The following is a 26688-nucleotide window of genomic DNA, read 5'->3' on the forward strand; positions in this document are numbered from 1 at the left end:
TTTAGAATTTGTTAAGAGTTATTATCCTATATTGAAAAAGTAAAAAGAGAAAATCTTCGGTATATAAAATGGATTGAGTTTATTATTTTCGGGTCCAACGTCCTAGTAACTCGAGCTTTTGAATTGAACATTGTATCCAATTGCTTATCAGCTCCAAGGGCATTTTTACAGAATCAAAAACACATGTATCGCTTTGCTTCTTATTGGTATGGTCAAAAGCCCGTATGCATTATATTATGACCATATTGTCGTTGGATAAAGAAGAAAGATACACTTTTTGAAGGAAAATGAGTAACTTTTAATGCTTAATCTTTCGAAATTACGATAACAATATTTCTCATCATTTTTATATAAGCCATATATATTAGTCGGGGCAGTATCCAATTTTTGTGGCTGGAGAGGAAAGGAAAAATGCTCTTTTGGTTGGAGAAAGAAAAAGGAGGCGGAAATAAAAACCCTATCACTAATCACTAATCACTAATATATATTAATTAATGGGTCCAAATTCGATCATAATGTTTTTCCATTGGCCATAAAGAGTATTTAAAATTGATATTGAGCGGAAGCAATAAAATAGTTATATTATTATATATTTACAAGGTTAATTATATATACACATATGACGACTGACGATTATATATGTTAGGTTATATATAGGACCACGTATGAGTGATGAAAAGATATTGTCCATTGCTGTCAACACACTTCTCCATATCCATACAATATATAATTGCAACCGGATATACTAATATAACATATAATATTACGGATAAGGGGGTCATCTTATGTTTTTGTTGAAATTAAAACATTTCGTATGATTATGTGTTAGTTTCCTGGTGTTTATAACCGTGTGAGGAGTGGTGGAGGAGTTTAGGTACCAAATATTTTATATATATATATATACATATATATATATATATGTATGTATGTTCAGTATTGGAGCCTCCTCATCCAGTTAATATGATATGAGTAACCTTGCCAATCGACAATAACGTACTGACCCATTACTGATATTTGTAATAACTAGAGACTCACTATTTGGTGTACGATAAGTCATAATTACATTTTATAATATAGAAAGAAGTACAGCAGACGTCCTATAAGTTTGATCGTTTTGAAGGTTCGGCCTTATAAGTTTCAATTTGAATTTTTCAGTTCTATATGTTTGCTCCGTAGCGTGCTTTTAGTTCTATTCATTAATAACCGATAGGGATCTGCTGACGTGGACTTCTGTCATAGGTGACTATTAATTGTCCATGTGATAATTTTCTATTGGCTGAAAATTAAAAAAAGAATTTTAGAAATTAACATAAGAAGTCCGTTTGATAATTTCCTATTTGCTAAAAATATTTTAAAAATTAAAATTTTAATTAACTATTATTTTTTAATAATAAAAATATTTTATAAAATAATTTTTTTATAATTAAAGAAAATCAAAAGTGGCAAAAGCCAACGGTGAGAGCCTCAATTCTGATCACCATCCCTGACTGGGGTCGTCAGCGTCCTCCCCTTTTCGATTTCTTTTTTTATTTTCTAAAGTATTTTTATTGTTAAAATAATAATGAATTATATTTTAATTTTTTTAAAAAGTTTTCAACAAATATAAAATTGCCATTTGGACTTCTTAGGGTAATTTTTGAATTCCCTTTTTTCTAACATTTTAATTTTTAGTCAATAAAAAATTATCACGCGAACAATTAATAGTCATCTATGACAGATTTGACACTGTGAAGTCTACATCAGCAGATCCCTAAGGGTTATTAATGGATATGACTAAAAACACTCTACAGAGCACATGCAAGACTGAAAATTCAAATTGAAATTTATAGAATTGAAATCCAAAAAAATTTAAACTTATAGGATTTCTGCTGCCCTTCTCTCCTATAATATATATGTATGTGTATGTGTATGGATTATAATTAAGAAGCTGGCTGGCTTTATGAGTAATGTAGTGGAGCACTAATCGACGTACGTAAGCAACCAATATTAAAACAAGCAGAGCACACAGCAGATGAAGAAGCTGCACTTCGTCGCAATTTGTGGATGAGAATCTATTCTAGGGCGTCGGTGTCAGAAACCACTGATAGTTATGTTTCGGTGTTCTCCATTGTCTTATTTCGAACTCATTTTATTTATTTATTTTAAATATAATCTATAAATCTCCTTTTGAGGCGGCTCCACTGCTCCCTCTAATTATAATAACAAGACTAGAGCATTGACCCATGCTCCGCGTGGGAGCGAAATTAAATATGATTTTAATTTTTTGAAATTGTGATTAATATTTGATAAATGAACATCGGGATTAACATATGATACATGGGATATTTATACATATACTATTCGTCTACTTAGGATATGATCCATACGTCCCCATTTGCACGTCAATTATATATTCTTTCTATTATTTAGAAAGGACCAATTTGTAGAAAGAAATAGAAGTTTATGGGTGAGGAAAATAAAAGGAGTTGGGGAGAGGGATAATAAGAATAAGAAAAAAAAAAAGAAAAAAAGAAAGGGTTAAAAATGAAAAACAGAGAACGTGGCTCGCGGAAGTCGAGATAACAGGGGGAAACAAAAATGGTGGACGTGGACAGGTGTCCTCAAATGAAGAGAGAGAGAGAAAAAAATCATTAAATTGACATTTTTGACTTCAATGACTCTTTAATACATTTTTATTTAACTAAAATTGAGGGGTATTTTGATTTTTTTTTTTACACTTTATAACTGCCGGGACACCAAGTTCTCCCATTCCAGGTAGTAAGTAGTATAGATATAATTTATATAAATTTAAGCAGAAATTTATGTATAGACACATATACATTATTAACAAGTATAAATACGATGCAGCTCAATGCTGATGTTCCAGCCACAATTTAGGGTGTGTTTGTTTATTAAAAATTTTTTAACTCAACTCAACTTAACTCTACTTATATTCAATTCAACATCATAATTATTTACTTTTTTTCATTTTTTAAATTTTTTTAACCATTCAATTCAATTTTTTAATATTAAATTCTCTCAATTATTTATTACTTTTTCACAATTTAACAACACAATTATTACTTAATCATTATTTTCTCTCAATTATTTATTACTTTTTCATATTTTTTCTCATAATTCAACATTACAATCATTACAAACCAATTAAAACCAAAACTCAACTCAACTCAACTCTTAAAGTCCCCCTAAATTAATATATTCTTATTGTTTTATTAAATAAGAGATAGGGCAGAGCATGCCGCCCTAAGTACGCAGTTATAATTAATTAGTAAATTATCTTTTAGTATACTTAATTAATCATACGATACATGTATATATGTATATATTGGTATTATATATATCAGTTGTTAATTAACGTGCAGCGAAAGCTGGGGATGGAGTATTGAGCTGCATACTTGGCTTTGCTGGATCCAAATTGCAGAAAATGCCTCATTGCCACCCTAGCTGTTAATTAGATTCATAATATTTGATGTTGATGATTTCTCTTCACAATTAACGTACTGTCAATTTAATTTTAAGGAATTTGACCTAGTAGTTAAGGAGGAGTTCATTTATTTACCCGATTATGAATTTGAAATCCCTTGGAGTTATCGGAGCACTTTTGACGTGATTACCCTCTCCGTGAGTCGTCGAGGATGGAGTTCCCTGAATTAGTCGGACAAAGCCAAAAAAAATCGCACCGTCAATTTCAGGTCATTATATGCATATATATATATATATATATATATATTTGTAAAACACCACTTGATAGTTGATACAGCACACGCATACTTCATATATCTCTTTCTTTTCCTTTTCTCTTGGCCACGAAACCGGATCAGAATTACTGTTCTTTTATCATTTTTAGGAAAGAAAAACTATTGAACCTTTTACAAGAAAATGACAGGAGATGTAAGTCTATTGACGGGGGCTGAAATTATTTAATGTCTGTCTGTATATCTGCCTAAACCATTATATCGAAGGGGATGATTTAGCATTATCAAATAGTTACTTTTGTTGCGATTTTATAAAATTACCCTTACTAATTATAATCAAATTATTTATTATATATGAAAACTGGAAAGCGCAACGCAGATTCGTTATCTAAACTAAATTAGATACCATTTATCTTCCACATTTATCTTCATGTGAAGTCTCTTTACGAGTTCTATCTTTTTTAGATTAAACGGATTTCACTATATTTTTCATTTTGAATTAAAATTTAATGATTTCTCTCTCATTTTTAGTTCGTCAATACATAATAATTACTTTTAAATATTTCTTTCTTAAAAGTTGAAAAGATTATTTGATAAATGTAAATGACATATCTGGATAAATCTTTTCATAGAAGTTAATTAATTATTTCGCATTCTAAATCCTATATGTAAAGCTATTCTTCATAATAATTATGTAAACTCAAAGTATTTTTACCACATTTTTCCATCTAAAATTTCTGTCATCTTTCTGGCCTCAATTTCAGCTGTACCTCTTTGTCAATGTGCAAATGATTGCATGTGTGTATATATGCATATATAATAAATATATTTGTGTAATCATTATTATTAATATATGTGACGTATGATGTAATGTGATTTATTATCTTCAATGTTAACTTTTTATGTTTTTGTTAATATGTTAAATTTTTTAATCTAGATATTTATTTGTAATATTAATTAATTAATTAGCTGATTTAAATATAATCTTATCTTATACTTCTTGTACTATTATTTAAGCTAGAGTTCCATTTTCTAATTATCTCCTTTTTCTATAGGGGTTGAAAAGTAAAAAATACCCTTTTATTTTTAGTTTAAATATAATATATAATCTAAAATAAAGAGAAAAATTGAAGGGCAGTTTTATCCATTTGACACCTTATATATATTTATATATCTCTAATAATGTTAGTATTGGGATCTTTATTTTGATAACCCGCAAATTTCTAAATTATGTCAATTTCTTAATTATTTCATTTACCAAAACTATGTTAATTATTATATCAAAATCGTGACTGAATATTTTAAGCTTTCTTTAAAGAATTCTCTATTTGCAGAAAAAAATTAAAAAAATAAAATCGTTTAGTTAAACAATTTGTTCATAAATACATCACTAGCGCAATGCGCAGGCCTATACCTAATTATATTGAAAGAGGACAAATAATATACAAAATCTAAGAACAAAATTCTGCAAAAGAAAAATGCAGAAATAACATTGTAAGATCATTATACTTATTATTTCTCACAATTTTTTTTCTCTCTCCTCGCATCACTTGAAAAAAAAATACATATTTAGATGTATATTTAGATATGACACATATTTAGATATAGGAAAATAAAAGAGAATGCATATTACTTGTAGTATGACCACATTTTATTTTATATTATATTATCTATTGATTTCTACAAGAATTTTATCACAGATTGCGTGTGGAGTGGTTGAGTATATAAGTAGTCCCCATGGTGTTTGTTGCGTAGTTTTACATTATTGTTTTGGGGGATTAGATCGAGGGGATGACGGCCACAAAAAAGGACAAGAGGATAAGGTCTTGGGGGCATGGGAAGAGGGATCACCACCAGATGCGTCTAACCAGAGCCGAACGTGCTGGCGGCAGCGGCAGAACAGAGGGCTTTTGGGGTTTTCTGCTTAGGTAGGAAGCTTTGAGAGTGGCATTTAAAAGCAAAATCTTCTTTACGCATCCTGATTAATGTGATGCAAGCACGTACGTGCTATTGATATTTACCTTATATTCAATTCCCCATTATTAACGATATGTAAGTATATCAAGCTCAGGTTGACATGTATGTTTATGGAGCTCAGGTTGACAACGTGTTAAATAGCATTAGAAAGCAATTTTGATGATAATCAATTATCATCTCAATCAAGATATAAAAAAGAGAGAGAGAAGAAGTTGACGTCTAAGTGGGGCACAATGAAGAACACCCGCTACTGACAGATGGTAGGTAGGTAGGTTAGCTAGCCAGCATTTCCTTTCTTTACCGGAGGTCAGCACGACCATTAACCAAAACTAACTCAGCTCTGACCCCAAAATACGCCTTGTGCGCACTCTAATTTACCCTCTCGAGTCTCCAATATTATGGTTGCTCCATAAAGGTAAGTTGAACAGTTGATTCGTTCACCTGCAGCAAGGATCGAGATATGCAGCTAATGCACCTCCAAATGTAATCCAAACAAATTTATAACTCGTTTGGTTTCAAAGTAGAATTTCAAAATCTTACTTTAACTTAATTCTACTAACAAAAAAACAAAATAATTTATACAAAGTCAAAGGGTGGACCCTATTTATATCAATCTTTTTCCACAACAAAACAAAATAACTCATACAAAGTCAAAGGGTGGGTTCCATTTATATCACTCTTTTTCAAAATCAAAATCTGATTTTAAAAACCTACTTTGAAACCAAACGCAGCATTAAGTTCCTCTAACTGTCACCCAAATATGGGGAACCAACACAAGTGCTTGTGAATGAGTGTGTGTGCACCCGTGTCTCTGAGGAGCGTCACCAGGAAAGTTAGAGAGGTACCTACTGCTTACAGATGCTGAGCCCTCCAATCAACTGCAAAATTCTCAACTGTATCTTCATCACTTGACGATTCGTCCGGGCTAGCCTCCTCACTGACCTTTTCCGGATGCCTTCTCCGTTTAGCAGATCTAGCAGCCTTCAATTCTATCTTCTTCTTCTGCAGAACCTCCACTCTCTCTCGGTAAGTTCTGCAGCAAAAGAGATATTTCAGTTGCGCCCTCTAAAACCAGATCAATTCGGCATATATATTAACATTGGAATATTAACATTGGAACGCCCAACTTACTTTTGCTCCACAGATTCAGCCTCCTCTATCATTTCAGCTGCATCAATCTGCACTTTAAAAAATAAAAAATAAATAAAAGAGAAGAAAAGAGGGAAATGGCTAAAGTTCCATACTTGGAATATTGCAAATGAAGCATATGACTTCCAGCTTTGGGAAAAAAATTTCTGACCTCCTCTTCTTCCAGGCGATCATCAACCTCCTGCAGATCCTCCTGGATTAGCTTCTCAAACTCTTTGTACTCGTCCCTGAATCAGGTTTAGCGCAAAGTAAAACATAAAGAGTTGAGGCCAATTGCAATTAGTGCATAGCATGTATAGTAATAAGATAACAGGGATGAAGGGCATCAAGTACAGATAGAAACGGAATGTATTCTCTCCTCGAAGTGAAGTAAGATGGAAATTCCAAAATTCCTGGGCAAATAAAACTTACCTAACATCTATCTTCACAGGATTAACACCACGAGCACGTAAATCAGCATCCTTGTTATCAAAAAAACCTTCAGGAAGCGCTCCTTTTCCCCGCTTGCCCTCTAGAGGCACGTTCTGCTTTGACACCTTGCTGATCTGCCCAAGTGACTGGCTACTGCTAGGCATCGAGACATTATCAAGTCGTACACCAGTAGCATCATCTTCTGCTCTAATTGAGTCACCAGCCTGAGCGTGGGCCAGACCCCCTGGCCTTGCATATGAATCATGATCAGGTAATGTGGTATGCAAAATTCACCCGTAAAAAGTTTTCAGGCACATTCTTTTAAATTGTTTCCTAGCCATGTCAAGCCTACCCCTGGCATCGCACTTTCAATCAGAGCCAAAGACCAAGGCATATCGAAAATCAATATGATAAAGACACTCCCAATTCTATAGCAAAGAAAATGCACTAGCGTGAGGATAACCTCTCTACCTTGGGAAGCGCAGTAGGTCTAACAATAATTGACCCCTAAGTTTAACAACTAATATGCATATACCAAGCAGTAAGGGCGAAACAGATTCACCATTATGATATAGCGTACTTCTCTGGTCTGACAAGGTATAAATTAGATTTGTCAAAAAAAAAACAAGGGGTCCAGAATTTCATAATAAAAGAAGTCATCACAATTAAAGCTTTGTTTATTTCCTGAAATCAATAACACTGTCCATAGTCTACACCAGGGAGGGATGGACGTTCATACAGATGAACAATGAGTAATAAGACTGCAACCATGTTTTTTTTTTTTTTAACAGTTGCCATCACATTAACAGCAAATATTCATATTTATTTATTTATTGTTAAAAAAGGCAGACTTCAGGAAGCACTGGCAGACACAGAAAGGACTAAAGAGGACGTACCGGGTTTAGGCCTCTTAGTATCATCATTATCAAAAAAATCCGGGGGGAGTCCAGATGAGGCCTTGATCTTGGGAGATTCAGTTGACGGTTGGGGAGCAGTCTGCTGCGGCAGCTCCTTTGGAGGTTCAGGTCTTGGTCTAGGCAGCTCATAATGGGATTCATTGCTTTTATTGGTGGACCGAGACAACCCAGCAGCGTTGGCCTTGAGGGCCGAGATTGCCTGTTCAATAGATAAGCAGCAGAAACAATTTAAAAAAGAAAAAAGAAAAAAGAAGCTTCTTCTGTTTTTGGAGAATTGAAAGAGAGTGGAGTGGAGCAGTGCGCGAACAGAAAATATTTGTTCTCACCTCATGATGTTTACGGGAGGCTTGGTGGGCATCCCAATGGGAGTTAGACTTGAGGACAACCTCACACACTCTGCATACTGGCTGATCGGATTCGTTATACCTGGAGAAGAGATATGAAGATACAGATAAGAGATAGAGGGCGGGCGTGATTGAGAATGAGATGGATGAGTCCGTCCACATCTTCATCTTCATTTTTTTTATTTTTATTTTGTTTGAAGCAATAGATAATGCATGCATACATACATACAACACACTTAATTTTTAAACATAACCAACCAGACAAGAAAAAGAAACAAAAGCTTGAGTAGCTCTCTCCTATCCCTAGCCTTAGCCCTAGCCCCAGCTGATTGGCACTTTCTCAATGTGCAGAGATAAGATTTACAATTTATTCTTTTTCAGCTAAATCAATTCAATCACAAAATAAAGAGTAAGACGAAGAAGCGGTAGTATATTCATTGTAGTGTAGGAGAGGAGGGAGGAGGGTCGAAGCTCATACCTTACGAGAGGAGATTCAATACGCTGCTTCTCCTTCTTCAGTGCAATCAGTTTGGCTCGAAACAACGCCTTGTTTCGCGATTGGGCGTCCATAACCCTCACCACGCCACAAAGAAAGAAAGAAAGAAAGAAAGAAAGAGGTGATCAAATCAAAAGGATCTCTCGCTAGCTAGTCCAATTTCACGCAGCTACAGCTTTCTTTCCGATTCCTCCGCTCCCTTCCACGGCTCCTCTCTCTCTCTCTCTCTCTCTCTCTCTCTCTCTCTATATATATATATATATATATATATCCTCTTTGGAGCGGAGCCGCATAGGACAGACGACAGAGGGCGGAGCAAGGGCAAGGGCATTATTGCCATTGCCCTCCGTCTCCGTTAAGCTACTCCGAGTGGGCCGCTGATGGGCCTGGCTTCAAGCACGCAAGGGAGGGGAGAGAGGGAGACATCCATCCAGCAAACAGAGCAGAACTAAAAGAGCACACAGCGATACGAAATTACATTACAGCGTCTGTAATGGGCCAATTTGGGCTTCAATTCCAAGTATTTGGGCCCACCTCGTCTCTCGTCTCGTCTCCCTCTCTCTCTCCTCTTCACTTCTCTTCTCTTCTCTTCTCTTCATTCGTCTTCTCCTCTCTTCTCGTCAATCCCTACCTCCCGAGTCTCGAGTCCCAAATCCAGCAGTAGGTAGCAGTGCGTGCCCGTGCTGCAGTTCCGGCGTGGCCCGCCGAGACGAATACTATACAGGCTCGCAGAGATCGGGAAGGAACTGTCTGCTCCCACTCTTTTCGTTCTTTCTTCTTCTGTAGTCTGTCTATGACTGTGTAACTACTGCTAATAATAATTAAATAAAATATTTGGAATTGGAATCTGAATCCGAATCCGAATAGAGGAGGAGAGCAACGTTGAGAGAGCTCTCCTCTCCCAGTCCAGTCGGGTCTGGTCCTGGAGGTGGGAAAATGGAAGAGAAAGTCGTCAAATGTTTGTTATTAGTGGGAGGGGGAGCTCTTCTTGGCTCTGTTTCTACTCTCTTCCTGCTAAAGCTTCTCCCCAGCCCCAGGTGAAAAAAGTCTCTCCTCCTCCTCCTCCCTCTCTCCTTAGTCCTTTGCTTGAGCTTCTCTCTCTCTCTCTCTCTCTCTCACTCTTCCTCTTCTATTTAACTAATAATTTATTGTTCTTTTAGAATCTACTAGCTACTGATCCTCAGCTCTCTGTAGGGATTTTAGTCGGAAGTGCGCTCAAAGTCAAACCGATGTGAAGACGACATCTGGTACGCAACTCTCCTCTGTCTATCACGCATAAAAATCGGGGCTTCACTATTAAGCTTGTGATACTGCCTACCTTCATCTTCATCGAAACTAGTAGTTTGAAAGTAGCCTGCTGCTTCTTCTTCTTCTTTCTTTTTTAATCTTCATCTTCCTTGTGTCTACTCTCAACAGGTTCGGTCTTCCCTAGTGGTATTGGCAAAGCCTTCACACCTGCTCCAAACGAAAATGGCCAGAGAGCCCATCTCGACCTGCTTGCGGATGAAATTGTCTCTGAACAATTGACCAGGTAGGTAATCTCCCAGCAATTCTAGTTTCTCTTCCGCAGTGATTGGTCAGCCCTTCAGATTGTGAGTTGCTAATTAATCGAATCAAATCATTGTAATTTAATTTAACCCCACCCCCCCCCCCCCCCCCCAATTTTTTTCTTCTTTTTAATATTCTATGAGGGATTATTTTCCTGTAATCTATCACCATTCAGTTCAATTCTTTTCGCTGCATTTATGCCTCTAGGAACATTCAATTCTTTGGCTTTGAGTCTCAACAGAAAGTGACATCGTCCTATGTTGTGGTCATCGGCCTGGGAGGGGTTGGAAGTCATGCTGCATCCATGCTTTTGAGGTCGGGAGTTGGCAAGCTTCTCCTCGTGGATTTTGATCAGGTGTCCTCTTCTTCGGCCATCTCCACTGTTTCAATTAGGCACGTTCATACTCTCAGTGGATGTAGCCCCCTGTGCTGTGGAATGAAACCACAGCGCTCTAGAAGCCATGTTTTCCTCTCAGCTTATTATTACGTGCGCGAGAATTTTTATATTCCCCTCCAATAGCTTCCCCTACTCATTTATTGATTATATGAGAAGGTATCAGTTTCATCCCTAAATCGGCACGCCGTTGCAACTAGAGATGATGTCGGCATTCCAAAAGCCCACTGCCTCAAGAAACATTTCTCATTAATCTTCCCTGAGTGCCATGTAGACGCAAAGGTGCTTTTATATGATGCATCATCCGAAGAAGAAATACTTTCTGGAAATCCAGATTTTGTTTTGGACTGCATTGATAACATTGACACCAAGGTATTGTTTTGCGTACGGGTTTTGAATCCGCTTACTGGTTACATCACTTCATTTGTGACTTTTGTAGTTGTTTTGGCTTTATATGCTTTAGTCCACATGTGTAGTAGGTTGCCCTTCTTGCCGCATGTGTTCGCCGAGGTCTGAAGGTTTTGTCAGCCACTGGAGCTGGTGCTAGAGCAGACCCAACAAGAATCCGTCTTGCCGACTTAAGAGAGTCAACAAATGATCCTTTGTCTCGGGCGGTAGTTCTTCCACCTCTATATCACTAGTAATCCTTTGAATGCTTCGCCTTCTGCTTTTCGTTTTCCCCCCCTTTTTTGCTTGTGCTTCTAGTAACATTCTCTCTGCAGATATTATAATTTGCTTGAAGGCATTTTTCAGTCTTATTAGGAATCATTTTTGTTCACTTCTCTTGCTTGTAATTTTTTATCTGAATTAACAACCGACGGATATTACATTCCAGAAAATCACATAACATTGTGGGCAACCTTTGTTTGTTAAGGGTCCATTGCTAAGTCTTGAGAAGATATACAATTATGATTTCATATTTGACCTGCCTCCATAATACCACTTTTTGGGATGTATGCATCCAGCTGTTCTTATCTTTGCCAAAATTGATTTCTGAGGGTTGGTTTCCAGGTAAGGCATCGTTTAAGGAAGGATTACGGCATTGAGGGTGGTATTCCTGTTGTATTTTCTTTGGAGAAACCTAAAGTGAAGCTGCTTCCATTCCAGGGGCCAAGCGGCGAAGAAGAAAACCCGTCAGATTATCAAGTGAGAAGACATCTTTCTTTTAATACTGAAATATTGTATGTTTTTGCCATTAAAACTTAAATAAGCTAAAGAACTGTTTAGGATAAAATTGATAGTTGTTGACATCTAAATGAGACCTTTATATATATCCATATATCTACATCTATATCTATATATCTAAATCTATATATCTATATCTGTATCTATATACTTAAGCTTTCAATATTTTACTCATTAACTATGAAGAAAGAGGATCTAAAGGAGAGTTACAAGGGGTAACTCTCCTTTAGCCAAGTGTAAATCAAAGGGACGCCATAATAAAATATTATAATATTTTCATCTCCTCTTTCTTCATAGTTAATGAGTAAAATATTGAAGAGGAAATTATTTTTTATTTCTTTATTCTTTCTTGAGATTCAAATTTCCAACAAATTTATTTACTTCTATATCCATCTAAACTTTATAAAGTTTCTATGAATAACCTAAATTGAGGAAATTAACGTATGGAAAAAATTTTAAATGTTGTATAATTAACATTAATTATTTATATAAAGTTACAAAACAAAACAGCACCACTTTTTAATTAGTTGGAAAATATATACTTGCTAACAAATTAATGCATGGCATGACATAACAATGATTTGTAATTTTATAGTAAGGTATATATGATTGTTCAGAAATACTATCTTGCTTCTTAAATATGTAGTATGTAGCATAATATATAATATATATTAAGTGAAAATTTTGCTCTAAAAAAATGATATAGTCCGCAGCAAAGAGGGGGTCTATTACTAATCTATATCTATATATTAGGCTAAAGGAGAGTTACAAAGGAGCTCTCTTAAATCTCCACTATGAATCATTCATAGGATGAAAGAAATATATTGTTTTAATTTATTTGAAAAAAGAAATCTCTTGTATATATTAAAAAATAAAGATTAGGTGGTGGGGTTTTAATAATTTAATATTTCAAAATGGCAATAAGTTTCTAATTTAAGACCTATTTGTTTAAGTTTTTCAAATTAGTTTTATTTTCAAATAAGTTATTTTTTTAAGTATAGGACCCTCATTTAAATGTCAATAAGGAGAATTGCATATTGAACAATAAATATAGTTATGCTTAAATTTTTTAGAGATTCAATCACTTAAAAAAAAAAACTAAGGAATTCACTGAAAAAATGTTAAGGAATCTAAGGTAATAACCTTTTTTTGTTAGTGTGTATATATATATATATATATATGTATCTATCTAAATTAGGATTTTTTTTTTGCCAATTTCTAAATTAAGATATGTGGATCAGTAATTCAAACAACATTTTCTAAATAACATGATATTTCAAATTATATTAATTTCTCTATAAATTTGTTAACTATCGTTTTAGATTTAATTGTTGGGTAACATACTAAATGATATTTATATTTCATTGCCTAACTTTTTTTGGTCATTATTGAGGAGTTGATATTGTATATAATAAAAATAAATTATCTTCTACGCGAAGATGGGGAGTTTCACTATTGTGTGTGTGTGTGTGCGCGTGTATAATAGAATTTTTTAGGTTTGATTTGCCTCTCGGAGTAGTAATTCTTGCATACTCGGTCTTCAATCTTATCGTGATTACATTTTAACTTTCGATCTCTCATCCTATGTCAGATTGTCCCAGGTTTTAGGGTCCGAATAATACCCGTGCTGGGAACCATTCCTGCAATTTTTGGGCAGGTTATGGCTTCCTATGTGGTGACACAACTGGCAGGATTCCAAGTTCAGACAGAGCCTGTGGTTAATTTGGATGTGGACCATTATCAGATGCTTCATCAGCGGCTTATTGAGCACGAGGAATCGCTTTACGGAACAGCCATGGATGTTCAGGTACTTACATCTCAGGCTACCGTGGTTGAGTGTTCCTTCATGTCTGTAAAGGTCATTATTTCTTACATATCTTTGCATTGGGATGTCAGTGGTATAAGCATGCTCTTGCGGATGTTAATCCAGGGTTCATGATCTGTTAGGATATATGCAAACTTCCATTTTCTTTACTCTTAGTTTATGTCCCCCCCTGTTGAAGTTCCTCGCCATCTCTTTTAGGGGCTTCTATCAGTCTACGATTTGCTCAAGAAAAGCATTTCCATCTTTAGATCTTTCCACCATTTCCTTACCTTCCATTTCCTTATTGGGTAAGAGCTGAACAGAAACTCGAGACCATGCATGAGTTATGGTGATTGTGAAGCTGACTGCAAGCTGTTTTTAATCTCTTTTAAGTTTGCATTTAACTGAAGCTGTTGCTCTTAATTTGTTCACGAGTGTGTGAGGCTATTAGTTTTTGAAGTCCTCGTTATTAGTCTCTTTGTTGCTCGTCAATATTTGTTTTCTCAGTAAGAGTCAAGTCACAAATTTCTTATAGGTGGATCTGGAGGAAGTCAGGTATGTTGCAAAGGAGCTGTGGCATGGACGCAGTGCGAGGGAACAGGTTGCAAAAGATGTAGGGCGTGGAATGTGGCGAGCTGTTAATGAGCTAATGCTCGTGAGGTATGGAGATTACTTTACAGATCAGCCTTGCTTTTATGACATTAATGGGACCTGTAGAGCAGCTTTCTGTACAGCATCCTCTGGAAGAAGGAGTTCCATTCCCTGATGTCAGTCTTTGCCCAATGCATCTTCACATGTCGAATCACGTCTTCATATGTCAATGATGTGTTCAGCCTATGCTTCTCTTGTTCTGGCTTTCTTTATTACTTTTCTTCACCTCTTTTTCCGCACTTTTTTTTTCTTGTCCAGGTGGGATCAGACAAAACCGGCATCAGTAACAAATTTGATTCTTCTAAAGTTTAAAGAGGTAATAAGCAGATTAACCTTTGAAGACCTATAAAGGCTTGGAAATGTGTGGCCACTAATTAGGGGGAGATATTTCGTGCAACATATGTTACTTGAGAAGATATTTCTGTTGTTGCTGTATACGTCTAATAACATGGCATCATTTGTCTCATTCTCGCAGGCTGATGAACACGAGGCGAGAACCCTGGATCATATAAGAGAAGAAGAACCGGACTTCTTTGAGAGAGTTATGTCTACCCTGCAGCAGGCTAAGGCAGACTTTGGGTTCTTGTAGGTCTCATCCTCAATTCAATTCGCCACTCTCATTAGGATCCTGACCTACTTAAGTCGAAGCAGGTGCCTTCACAGCCTGCAGCTTCTTCTCACAGTAACCACTAAAATGAACACCCAGTTGTTAAGACCAGCATATGTTGTTCATGAATTTTTACTTACTCCCTTTTGTTTGTCCCCCTGGTTGGGGAAATGTTGGGACAATCAGTAGTCATGTCAGATTCGTCTCGCTTTTTCTCTTAAGAGCAAAATATTTGACTACTCATTGCCTCACAGTTAGGGGCCTTCTTGTGTATGTGATGTGATATTCATGCAAAGTGGGACTGGTATCTATTTTCTTACCATCTGCCGGGCTGGGCCGGGCCGTGCCATGCCATGGGGAGGGGAGGGGAGGAGAGGTTTGGGGATGCTTTTGAATCTTGTCTAGATATTCAAATCAGCTGGATTTGAAGAACTGTTAAGTTTATTGAACTTGATCATTTATTCATGACATCATATTCATATTCAGAATTTTGGATAAGCAGATTTGAAAGATTGAAATGTTTATCAATCATATCAGGAATTTATGAATCGGCCAGATTTAAAGAAGATAAAAAGGTTTATGGAGCTTTCGGTGCATTGGGATTTGATATGTCCTGGATAATAAGCCTAAAGGTTTCCTTATTGATGATAGTGATGGTATTGAGGATAGTGACGATATTATCGATACGGAGCTGGAGCTTCTAACTATGATGAATGGGCTACCTATGGATATGATGCTCGAAATAGACTGATTTTATATAACCCTTCAATTCGAATTAGCAAAAGCAATGTCTCCTTGGGTTGGGAGGGGATTGGCCCTCGAGTGCAAAGGCAAAAGGGAGCTTGATTGCAAGACCTCCCTGGTCGAGCAGGGGCAAAATTCGGCCTCAATGATTTGACGGTGCTGAGTGGAAGGGCCGTCGCTCATCGAATAAAAGTTACTTTAGGGATAACAGGTTGATCTTCCCTAATAGGTCAAATCGACGGGAAGGTTTGGCACCTTGATGTCGGCTCTTCGCCACTTGGGGTTGTAGTATGTTCCAAGGGTTGGGCCGTCGTTTGATCGTGGGGTGTTCGTAGTGACTGAAGGGGTCGAAGACCAAGAAGTGAGTTATTTATTAACCAAGCATTCTGATTACGGCTAGACATGAATATTGTACCATAGTAGGTATGCAAGAATCAGTACATGAAATTTTAATGAATTTGAAAGAAATTATATTGAGAAGTAATTTGTATGGAACTTGCAACGCTCAAGACATACTACAACCCCAGTATGGAACTTTTTTTTTTTTTTGAATTAAAGGCTCGGTCGGGTTATTAGCCCACTGTATCTGTCCAAACTAAAAAAACCCAATCGCCACGGAATGTTCATTTTGTCATAGCTCGCCGAGACTTTAGCCCAACTTGGTAACTGCGACCCTACCAAAATACTAGTAAATTAAATCCAAGGCCCACTAAATCGAGCATTATAGGCCGGCCACCGCCATCCCTTAATACACCCACATAGCGGTGAGCTTTACGTTCTCGGTTAGATTCAATCTCATGATGTTCAAGTGGAGCGCTTGATGCTTAACCACTAGACCACCATGCTGGTGGTACCCCAGTATGGAACTTGGTACCATAATTTGTATGCAAGAATCGGTACATGAAATTTCAATGGTCCTGGATGTGTAACCGCTCAAGACATAATCTTACCACCTTCTGCGGAAATCATCGATAACACAAATCATATAGCTAGCCTAATGGAACCAAGTAATTTGTGTATTGGATTACAAATTGAGAGGAATCAAAGATATCATATAAAAAACTTTTTGGTGGAATAGTCACATTACGTATAATATCTCCTTTGTAAAGGATTTCTCCATAATGGGCACGAACAATTGCTCCTAGCGTGGCTAAATAAGGCTTAGCGGATCTTATAATATATATATATATTTATTTATTTATTTATTTCACGCACGCATATATATATATATATATATATATTTTTTCGATCGGACACTTGTTCGTGTTTCTAGTTTGCTGGGTCGCATCTTATCGCATGCACATCGGATATACTAGTAAGGTTGCGTATGTAATGCACGTGAAAACTAATAATTAAAATAATGCACAGTATATATAAAATGAAAAATATATATTACTTACTTTATAGTTAAATTCTACTTCAATTTAATACAATCATTATAAAGTATCCAAAAATTTTGACAATTCAATATCGTTATTAAAAATACATTATGTACATTTCGATCGACTCTTATTATGCCATTATATTGATGCATCTGATCCATAATATTGTTGGCTTATTCAAGTTCTATAAGTAACGATCCCTAATTAAATATTTTATAAATCGACCTGTAAGATTGAATTAAGAACAATTATATTATATTATATTATTATTTTGTGATATTATTCCACATAATCATTATTATTACTACTACTTATGAATGAGTAACGTCTATATTTATATTAATTTATTCGCATTTTTTTGAAAAATAAAAGTGAAACTCGAGAGTATGAAAAACGAACGTGCTCTCCGCAAGAACTTTCAAAATACTTCCGATTTATATACATAAATAAATATATAAGATAGAAGATATAGATATAGATATATATAGAGTAGGAAGTCGCCATAGCTAGAACAACAAGCGAAGCGAGTCCATCCTCAAGTCCGACCGATAAGAGAAGAGTAACTCGCTGAAGTTGGGATGGGATTAGTTCACTGCAGGCCAAGTCCAAACCAACAACTCCGGCCCAAATCCATATGGGCTGGAGCTTGAGCTAATGCCCGTCCGTCGGTCGGTCCAGACTTCAACTTCACCTTCACCTTCAACCTCCAACCTCAATCCTTCATCTGGCAATGGCGTGGCATCTGCCTGGGTTGGGTCTGCTCTAGTCTGCCCTGGTCTGGACTCTGGACAAAGAAACTACTCTAGAAGAAGAAGAAACAAACACGCGCAAAGCAACGCAGCGCAGCAAAAAGGAAAAGTCTCAGCACTTGCAGCGCGTTGCATCTGCCAGTGCTGTGTGTATGGGTGAACTCTGAAATGGCCGATCAAAATTCGGTCAATCGGGCGAAGGGAAGTTGAGCTTCGACTTCCAGAGTTCTGCAGAGGCGCGTATTGCTTAGGACGAGGGAAGTTTTGCTAAGCTTGACGCCATGGCTTGCACGCTCCTCTATTCTCTCCTCCTCCTCTTCATATCCCTTTTCGTGCTTCATCCATGTCTCACCGGTGAGCCCCCCCTAATTTCCTTTTTCTTTTTTTCTTTTATTAAATATATATTATGCCCCAGCTCTGCTCCTTGTTCTTCAGCAGTTCACCGGCATTGCAGGATAATTACATTTTCTGGCTCAACTCTATCTTTGACCCATTTGATCATATCATTTCATGTCATGTCCGATGAAGCTACAGTTCCTTCGGAATTGTTTTCACTTGTGCTGAGATCCCATAATACATACATACTTACATATATACCTATTATGAAAGAAGAAGGGTTGTGCTGTGACAAAGTATAACGTTTTCTTTCGGCGTGCGTCTCGATGCAGTGGGGGAAATTAAATCCATGGAATCAGTTCCCGATCTTCAAAAGCTAATGTACACGGTTGTTGACGGATATCCATGCGTCAGACTGCTCAATCTCTCCGGAGAAATTGGCTGTGCAAGTCTGTTCCTTTTTTTCTTTCTCTTCCCTTGCTCACTTATCATTGATTGGGACTATGCTATCTTTCTTTTCTTCTTTGTTATCATTGCATATGCCTACAATTCCTTCTTTGTTTTCATTACATATGCGGTGCCTACAATTCCCTATTGCATAATTTGACATCCAGATCCTGGACGAGACAAGGTTGTGGCTCCAATTGTTAGATTTGGGGATGGTATCACGTTGACCCAACCTTCCGCCGTTTTAGTGCCACTGGACAAGATCCAAGATTTCTTCAATAGGCATGTGCATATATCTCCCTGCCTAATTTCAACTTTTGTTTCTGATGACAAACTACTTCCCTTGAGCTTCTTGTCATTGCTTTCACGCACATGCCCTCCTCCTGCATATATATATATATATATGTACACATGTTAAATTCTTGGCTGGCAATAGAACGGTAAAGTAGTTAGTGATATCATAACTTGATGCTATTTTGAGCATGATGCTTGCTGCCCAGGATAATAGGGCCCCAATTCCATTAGTAATATCATCGAAACTTTCACTCTGCAGAGTGTCAAAGGATTCAGGTTTTGCCGGATACATTGGTGGCGCTTTAGTTGAATCAGGATCTGTCTCCCAGAACAATATCAAGGGTAGAGAAATTCAATCGTACTCCATTTCTATTGTTACTCACGGAAGGCACAAGGACCGAAGGACATTTTGCAACTGCTACTAATGCTAGTGCTTTTCCTTCTTGCTAGGGTTCTCTCCCGCTCAGAAGTTCCCAGAGGCTGAATTTGCACCCTACTCTAATATTAGCTATGAATGGAACCCTCTGGCATGTGCAAATCTCTAGCCCGATGTTTCAATTACATGCTTTCTACTTGCCTCTGTTTATTTTAATCAACGCTTTGTGAGATTGTCATCAAATAATCTATACTGCCTTTAATTGTGAGGGAGAAGAGAAGTCTTTTGGCAGCATGAATGTTCTGGTTTATGGCTTGAATAGCTGATGCATCAACATGGTCGACTTGCAGGGGTCTGGCATATTGAAGAATGCATATAATTTTCCAGTGTTCTTGCTCTCTGACAGTAGCTCATTGATCCTTCAGGAGGTATACTTGTTTACTCTTAAATTCTGATAAGTTCCATCTTATATTTTAGTTTTATAGCTCATTGCAGTTGGTGGTCTGGGGATTAATTATCTTAGTTACTTCGGGATTGCGTAGAAAGGTTTTGAGTGCAATGCCCCAATGGATGCTATCGGGACTGGTATTTCTAGCTGTTTATCTGGTTGATCATTCATGCAGCTCGCTTCCAAGAATGAGAAGAGAAAGGATGGTTATACCTCATCTATGGCAGAGTTTGATCTCGTCATGCAGGTCGGCGACCTTTTGCCAAGTTATTGAATAATGCTAACAGTTAATCATTCATTCCTTTCTATATTTGGATTATCAATTGATTTTCTTTTCATTAATCTCTGCTTGGATTAGACAACAAAATCTGGGACTCATGATTCAGAATCTTGTTTGAAAGAGGAGACTTGCCTCCCATTAGGTGGATATAGGTGAGATACTTTTGTATGTCATCCTCTGCACTATCAACTTGTGGCAACTTTTGCCCTGTTAGCTTACTTGCTGTTTGAGCAGCATTTTCATCTAATGCGCGTCTTTTGCATTATTAATTGCTTGGACATTTGCTGATTGGAGTGGCTTTTTCAGAGTCTGGTGAAGCGCAGTCCAAATTTCACTTAGGACTGATCAGGAGTAGCTTAGATTGCTCTTCTGTTTCTATTTTTTCTTTTTATTGATTGCTGATTGTAATTGTATGTTCTATTCTCAAGGGCAGTGTTTGGTCAGCACTTCCACCAATTAATGTATCGCTTGGAAATCAGTCAAAGCCTGTTATACTAGTCACGGCATCAATGGACTCCGCTTCATTTTTTCGTGACAAAAGTCTGGGAGCAGAATCACCTATATCTGTGAGTTTGAATTTCATTTCTCTCATTCTAGTGAACATATCACATATCTTGAAATCATTATCTTCCTTGCTATAATGATGTTGCCTTACAATAATTGCAGGGACTGATTGCACTACTTGCTGCTGTGGATGCGCTTTCCCATCTTGATGGTTTGGATGATTCTTCTAGGCAGGTGGGTGTTTGATGGAAATTACTTCAGTATTTCATGATCTAGTAAGCCTTTTCCAATGCTCTTTAGTAGTTCCTCCTCTCCTGTTTTTGGCATATTATAGGGAAAGCATGGCTTGCTAAATTTCTGTCATTCATGAGTTCTCATGTTGCAAGATACTTATCAATTGCATTCATGTTCATTTGTAGAATATTAGCCTGTTTTCGACTAATGCAGTTATGTATGCCTTTTGAGATAACTTATTGATCTCTCAAGCAACCTTTTGGATATTGGCTGCAATTCAAGAGGACTGCTCAATCGGTTCATACTAGTAAAAATAATCTGACTATGCTTTCGCACCCTCCTCCTAAACTAACTTTTTATTGGTATACAGCTTGTATTTCTTGTTTTCACTGGAGAAGCCTGGGGCTACCTCGGCAGCAGGAGATTCTTGCTAGAGCTTGATTTGCAGTCAGATGCTGTCTTGGGTCTTAATGGAACATTAATTGAGATGGTATTTCTCTGCCCCTAGTGAAGTTACCTGATGTAATATATTGTGGAAGAGATTTAGGATATGTGGCATCACATAGCTATAGCCAAGCGGTTGATCTCAATAAGTGTGCTACTTTGAAACTTTTTGTTTAACTCAATTAATTTAATATGTTAAAGGAAAGCAAATTGCAAGTAATTGGAGTTATAAATATGGTGTCAAGTCTTTTGGAATAGACTATAAGCCTGTATAGGATTTCATTGCCTAAGGGAAGCTAGTTTAGCTTCAAAAGTTTCAGCTGCTTGCATATTTGGAAAGCTCACTAGTTCCTTTCTCAAATGGTTTCGCATAGATTGTGGAAATTGGATCTGTTGGCAAGAGTGGTGGTCCAGGTGCCAAGAAATATTACGCGCATACAGCAGGAGTGAGGGCTGATCCCTTTTCTCTTCACATTTCATATAGTGATTAGCATCCTTAGGAGTCTTAACAAATTGGTATGTATGAATCTAGGCTTCATCTGTCACCAACAAAACTCTGGATGGCTTGAAACGTGCTCAAGATTCTCTGGGATCCGATCAAGTCAAAATCACCTCTGCAAGTTCTGCGAATCCTGGGATACCTCCTTCGTCCTTGATGGCATTCATCAAAAAGGTTAGGAACTTCATTAGCATGAAAGCTCTTCCTCAGACACCTGAGTATGCATGATATTTTGAATTTTAGTCGGTTTATCCTCAAGCTTCACTCTTCTAAGTATGAAGCCTCTTCCTCAAAAGTCTGTTGTGACTATAAAGAACATAAATTTCCCATAAATCCTTTGTGTCAATAACATGAATATACTATCCCACTACCAGATTTTCCTGGAAAGCTTTTGGTTCATCAGAGAAGAATCATGACCACATAATTTCTTTTTACTTTTTTCTTTTCGTTAATCAATAACATGAATGGTACCTAGTCATATTGTCTTCCTTAGAAATCTGGTATCTTAATATAAGATTTTGTGGTAGGTGTCAGTTTATTTGACTGTTGCTCTGACTTTCCTTTTCTTAACAGAACACTGAGATATCCGGGGTGGTATTAGAAGATTTTGATACTGCCTTCGTCAACAAGTTCTACCATAGCCATCTTGACGATTCATGTGAGTTGAACCAAAACCCTCATATAATTCCTCTTGTGGATTTACTAATAACCAAGCTTCCCTGATCTCTTCTTTCTTCCCGCTCAATGTAGCAAATATAAACTCTTCTGCTATAGCAACAACTGCTTCCCTTGTTGCCCGCACCCTCTACATTCTAGCGAGTGATGAGAAGAATCTAAGCACTACATCTCTTAGTACCATCAAAGTGAACATTTCTCTGGTTGAACAACTTGTGGGTTGTTTATTGAGCTGTGATCCGGGTATGTCCTGTGAGCTGGTGCACAGTTATATATCTGCAACAACTGCATGTCCAAGCAATTACGTCGGTGTTATTCTTGGAGAACCTTCCTCCACACCCTATTCCGGCGCCGTGGCTGATATTTCCCGGTTTCTGTGGAACTTCCTAGCTGACAAAACTTCAGTTCCCATGGTTAATCTTAACTCAACATGTTCAGAGGGTTGCTCTGACAGAGGGGGAGTGTGCATTAGGGCGGAAACTGATCAGAAGGGGGTCTGTGTGATCTCTACGACCAGGTAGTCTACTCGGTGCTAGCTACCGATCTGCTTGCAGGTTGACCACAAGCATTTGTTTTCCCTGCTGTTAAGCAAAATCTTGTCCTTTAATAAGAGTGTTTCTGAATTTCAGGTATGTTCCAGCATATTCCACTCGTCTGAAGTACGAATCAGGGACTTGGATTGTGCTGTCAGCAAATGCTTCTGATCCTATGGACGTGCTGGATCCAATTTGGACAGAGAGCAATTGGGATGCAATTGGTCTCAGAGTGTACAGAGTGCAGGATGCTTCTTATGACCGGCTTGTCCTATTGGGAGGCACTGCCATCACAGTTTTTGCTTACCTGGTTATATTAACTGCTAGAACGATAATCACGAAAGCTATGAAGCAGGACTGACCCTTCAATCGATTAAAAAGTACAAACAAAAGAATGCTGGAAAATTGCTCATCGAATTGGTGTAGGGCCACACGTGACGAGGATGTTGCAAGATCTCGAGCGACATTCTAGTACTTTTATTTGTCTCATTAAAACTGATGGAGAATTTACATGCTTATATGTGGGGGTTAAAATTAGAGTCAGAGTAAAAGGAGGTCTTTTTGTGTTATTGGTACCGTGTAAAGTTGACTTTATCGGATTCTTGGTCATCAATACTACGGCCCGTGTGAGGATGGAATTTTTGTTGAATATAGGAGGCAAGCACGCCAATTGCAATGTAATGAGATGGTGGTTTGCTATGTGTCTCAGTGCGGAACACGGTACTAAAAAATGGAAATGCGCAAGCACTTACTATGTCCCATTTGGTATGCGAAAATGGAATGGAAATGAATGAATTTTGTATGAGGAAATGTAACGGTGTTGAGCGAAAAAAAATGTGATTTTATTTGATGATCATTATAAAATAACATAATATAATTATAATATTAGATTTATTTACTAAAATATCATATATATACATTCTTAGATATATTAATTAAAAGAACATATGTTCACAACATATAGTATGAAAGGAGGGAAATCTCGAGGTAATGTTCATTTCATCAAAATGAAGGGAAAAAAAGATGATAATGAGGGAATGTCATTTTCAATTTACATAATAAGAAAATGAAGTGGAATGAAGAAATGAATATTTCATTATATTCCATTCGATTCTCTCGTATACCAAACAGGACCATAATTCGATGAATAGCCTAGCATTTAATGCTGGTCGAAGCATATAATTGCCTGGTTGGTTAAATGCTGTTAATGAGAATAGTAATTCACACTATTCTTAACAATAGGTCCTGGATACTTGTTGGTTCATCATGCGATTCCTCTGAGTTTTACGTACAACTATATTGATCTTAGTAAAAGGTGATTTAGACGCACGTGGTCCCAAATTAATGTCAGATAAAAAAAAGACTTTGGTGATGGTACGGGACGAGGCGGAGAGGAGTAGAAATAGAAGGAAAAATCACCCAAGAAAGCAGTGAGCCAAGGAAGCAAGGGGACAAAGGGTCGGTTCAGTGAGCCAAGCCGCTTTCAAGCATTCCAGCAAGACTTTTTTTTATTTTTTTTCCCCCTTTTCTTTTAGCTTATCTCAACTCTTCGACTTCAAAAAACGAGGATTCTTTCTTCAGTGGAAGAGAAAGAAGAGCCTCTAATTACAAGATACATTATTGATCATTGAGATATCATTAATTAGAAGATCAAATTGGGAAATTGCAGCCGGCAAATGCAATGCATCATCATCATCTGGAAGCCAAGGAAGGGCAGAGCAACACATGACTGAAAGCAAGCAGCAGAGAGCAGCTTGGCGAGTGGCCGCTCCCTCTTTCCTTCAATTCATGTTTTGGGTTTGGGAACAGGAAGCAATGCCTGTGGAGCTGTGAGAGCTCTCCCAGTCGATCCCGTCGTAGGGCCTGATCTCTACGTGGACCAGAGTTCCGGGATCAACACAGCGGAAGGTGATGGCGACTCCATCGGGGTTGGATCTCGGGGTGTAGAAGGAGGTGATGCCGCAGATTTTGCAGAAGGTGTGCTTGGCGGTGTGGGTGCCGAAGGTGTAGGTAGTGAGGAATTGCTGGGAATCAGGGGAGAGCTTAAAATCGCGGGAAGGGACGATGAAGTGAGTGTTGCCCCTCACGGAGCAGTCGGAGCAGTTGCACCGCCAGGCAACGACGCTGGTCGGGGCTTCCACTTCCCATCTCACACTGCGGCAGTGGCATCCTCCCCTATGCACCGCTCTCTCAGAACCCTCAGATCCCATTCCTGCTCTGTGATTGATGGGGTACTACTGGTAGTGGGATAGTTCAATTTGCCGACTCTGTTCAATTCCTCCTCCACCCCCTGCAATCAAATATCAAAAACAAGAACAAAAAAATTAGTGTTCATTCATCGTTTTTCTTCCACCCCCCCCCCAAATCTCGTCTGTTCTAGAGAGACTGGGGATTTAAGATCTGAGACACAAAACAAACAGGACCATATATAATATAAAGAAAGAAGCAGCAGGCAGGGGCAGGGCAGATAGGTGAAAAGAAGATCATGCAGTCGGTACCTGCCTACCTGCTGGAAGCTGCCGGCGAAAGCAAGTCAACACTCCCTTCCCCTGCCTCATTCACTCTTTTTTTTTTTTTTCTTGACCGCCGCCTACTCCGTTCCCATCCTTTGTTTCTCTCTCTCTCTCTGCTCTTTCATTTGCATCTGTCCAATAATTATTAAGAAAAAAAAAAGGAAAAAGAAAACATACTGACAGTGACACGCACACTGAGTCAGATCAGACAGCAGGACAGCAGCAGGGGCGGGCGGTCAGGCGGTCGAGAATCGAGATAAGACGCATCCAATAATCTCTATTGGGGGCCGGACCTCTTAGAAAGTCTCTCCGTTAGAGAGTTCATGGGATGGGATCAGCTTCCATAAATTAGAGATTTCAATTGCAATTCCAACAAGGTCAAATGAAAGCCTATATAAAATAAGTGCTTGCCCCAACAAAATTCTTCCTTTAAAATCTACCTTGTACTTTTGTTTCGGCAGATTAAAATTACCTTATTTACTTTATAAAAGATTAAATATGTGCAATTCTATATATTATAAAGTACCACCTTTGAAAACAGTCCCTTTTTTTTTTCTTTTTTATATTATGTCATTATATAATCTTATACATTATAACTTTTCATGGCAGTTATTTTAACTACGGAGTTAATAAGTATTTCGAAAGTATTTATGATCTCATGCCTAGCATGGGTATAACGTCTAGTTATTATAAAACGAGAAGACCTCTCCAATATAATTTTTACTCTCCAAAATTACCCATATTCGATCCACTTTGATTTGTTATTATATTAATAAAAAAACACAGAAATTATCAGGAAAATAAGGGGGAAAAAAACCACAAATAACTTTCCACTACTTCCCCGATTCTCTCCTCTCGCTTTCTCTTCCCTCATCCTCATGTCAATAAATAACCTCCATCATTCTCATTACTCTTTTTTATTTTTTATTTTTTCCATTCAAAACGTCCCTTCAAAGATGTGTTTATTTTAAGCAGTGTTATCAGAACCGGATCGGATGATGAACCGGAAGGGGTACGGGATCATGGGTTTATGGGTCCAACCGGGGGTTCGA

General features: G+C 37.5%; 4 protein-coding genes across 8 annotated transcripts; 2 read left to right on the forward strand and 2 right to left on the reverse strand.

Moving 5' to 3' along the window:
* Positions 1-5794: 5794 nt before the first annotated feature.
* Positions 5795-9294, reverse strand: LOC116207418 (zinc finger protein 830). 3 transcript variants are annotated; one of them, XM_031540343.1, is made up of 8 exons: positions 8972-9294; positions 8476-8575; positions 8129-8348; positions 7233-7476; positions 6973-7048; positions 6804-6850; positions 6522-6705; positions 5795-6113 (listed from the first exon to the last, which is right to left on the reverse strand). In XM_031540343.1, the coding sequence occupies exons 1-7, from the start codon at positions 9061-9063 to the stop codon at positions 6525-6527; spliced, it is 960 nt and encodes a 319-aa protein (XP_031396203.1). In that variant the 5' UTR covers positions 9064-9294; the 3' UTR covers positions 5795-6113; positions 6522-6524. The 3 variants fall into 3 exon arrangements, with proteins under 3 accessions (XP_031396203.1, XP_031396202.1, XP_031396204.1); XM_031540342.1 differs by having other exon boundaries at positions 6518-6705; XM_031540344.1 differs by having other exon boundaries at positions 5795-6138; positions 6518-6705.
* Positions 9295-9606: 312 nt separating this feature from the next.
* Positions 9607-15500, forward strand: LOC116207417 (tRNA threonylcarbamoyladenosine dehydratase). The gene is made up of 11 exons (XM_031540341.1): positions 9607-10026; positions 10184-10236; positions 10406-10520; positions 10745-10892; positions 11091-11303; positions 11411-11545; positions 11943-12077; positions 13708-13923; positions 14456-14580; positions 14830-14887; positions 15047-15500. The coding sequence occupies exons 1-11, from the start codon at positions 9926-9928 to the stop codon at positions 15158-15160; spliced, it is 1413 nt and encodes a 470-aa protein (XP_031396201.1). The 5' UTR covers positions 9607-9925; the 3' UTR covers positions 15161-15500.
* A 2514-nt stretch (positions 15501-18014) lies between these two features.
* Positions 18015-23804, forward strand: LOC116208360 (nicastrin). 2 transcript variants are annotated; one of them, XM_031541740.1, is made up of 16 exons: positions 18015-18407; positions 18722-18838; positions 19004-19118; positions 19390-19472; positions 19581-19657; positions 19857-19934; positions 20130-20201; positions 20313-20386; positions 20668-20800; positions 20901-20972; positions 21343-21462; positions 21791-21862; positions 21949-22089; positions 22489-22573; positions 22666-23107; positions 23220-23804. In XM_031541740.1, exons 1-16 carry the CDS (start codon positions 18335-18337, stop codon positions 23482-23484), a joined length of 2019 nt encoding a protein of 672 aa, XP_031397600.1. In that variant the 5' UTR covers positions 18015-18334; the 3' UTR covers positions 23485-23804. The 2 variants fall into 2 exon arrangements, with proteins under 2 accessions (XP_031397600.1, XP_031397601.1); XM_031541741.1 differs by lacking the exon at positions 19004-19118.
* Positions 23805-24518: 714 nt separating this feature from the next.
* On the reverse strand, positions 24519-25890 carry LOC116206743 (centromere protein V). 2 transcript variants are annotated; one of them, XM_031539547.1, is made up of 2 exons: positions 25622-25890; positions 24519-25413 (listed from the first exon to the last, which is right to left on the reverse strand). In XM_031539547.1, exon 2 carries the CDS (start codon positions 25331-25333, stop codon positions 24905-24907), a length of 429 nt encoding a protein of 142 aa, XP_031395407.1. In that variant the 5' UTR covers positions 25334-25413; positions 25622-25890; the 3' UTR covers positions 24519-24904. The 2 variants fall into 2 exon arrangements, with proteins under 2 accessions (XP_031395407.1, XP_031395408.1); XM_031539548.1 differs by having other exon boundaries at positions 25630-25888.
* Positions 25891-26688: the final 798 nt, after the last annotated feature.

The sequence above is a fragment of the Punica granatum genome, chromosome 5 (genome assembly GCF_007655135.1).
Source record: "Punica granatum isolate Tunisia-2019 chromosome 5, ASM765513v2, whole genome shotgun sequence".
NCBI classification, from domain to species: domain Eukaryota; kingdom Viridiplantae; phylum Streptophyta; class Magnoliopsida; order Myrtales; family Lythraceae; genus Punica; species Punica granatum.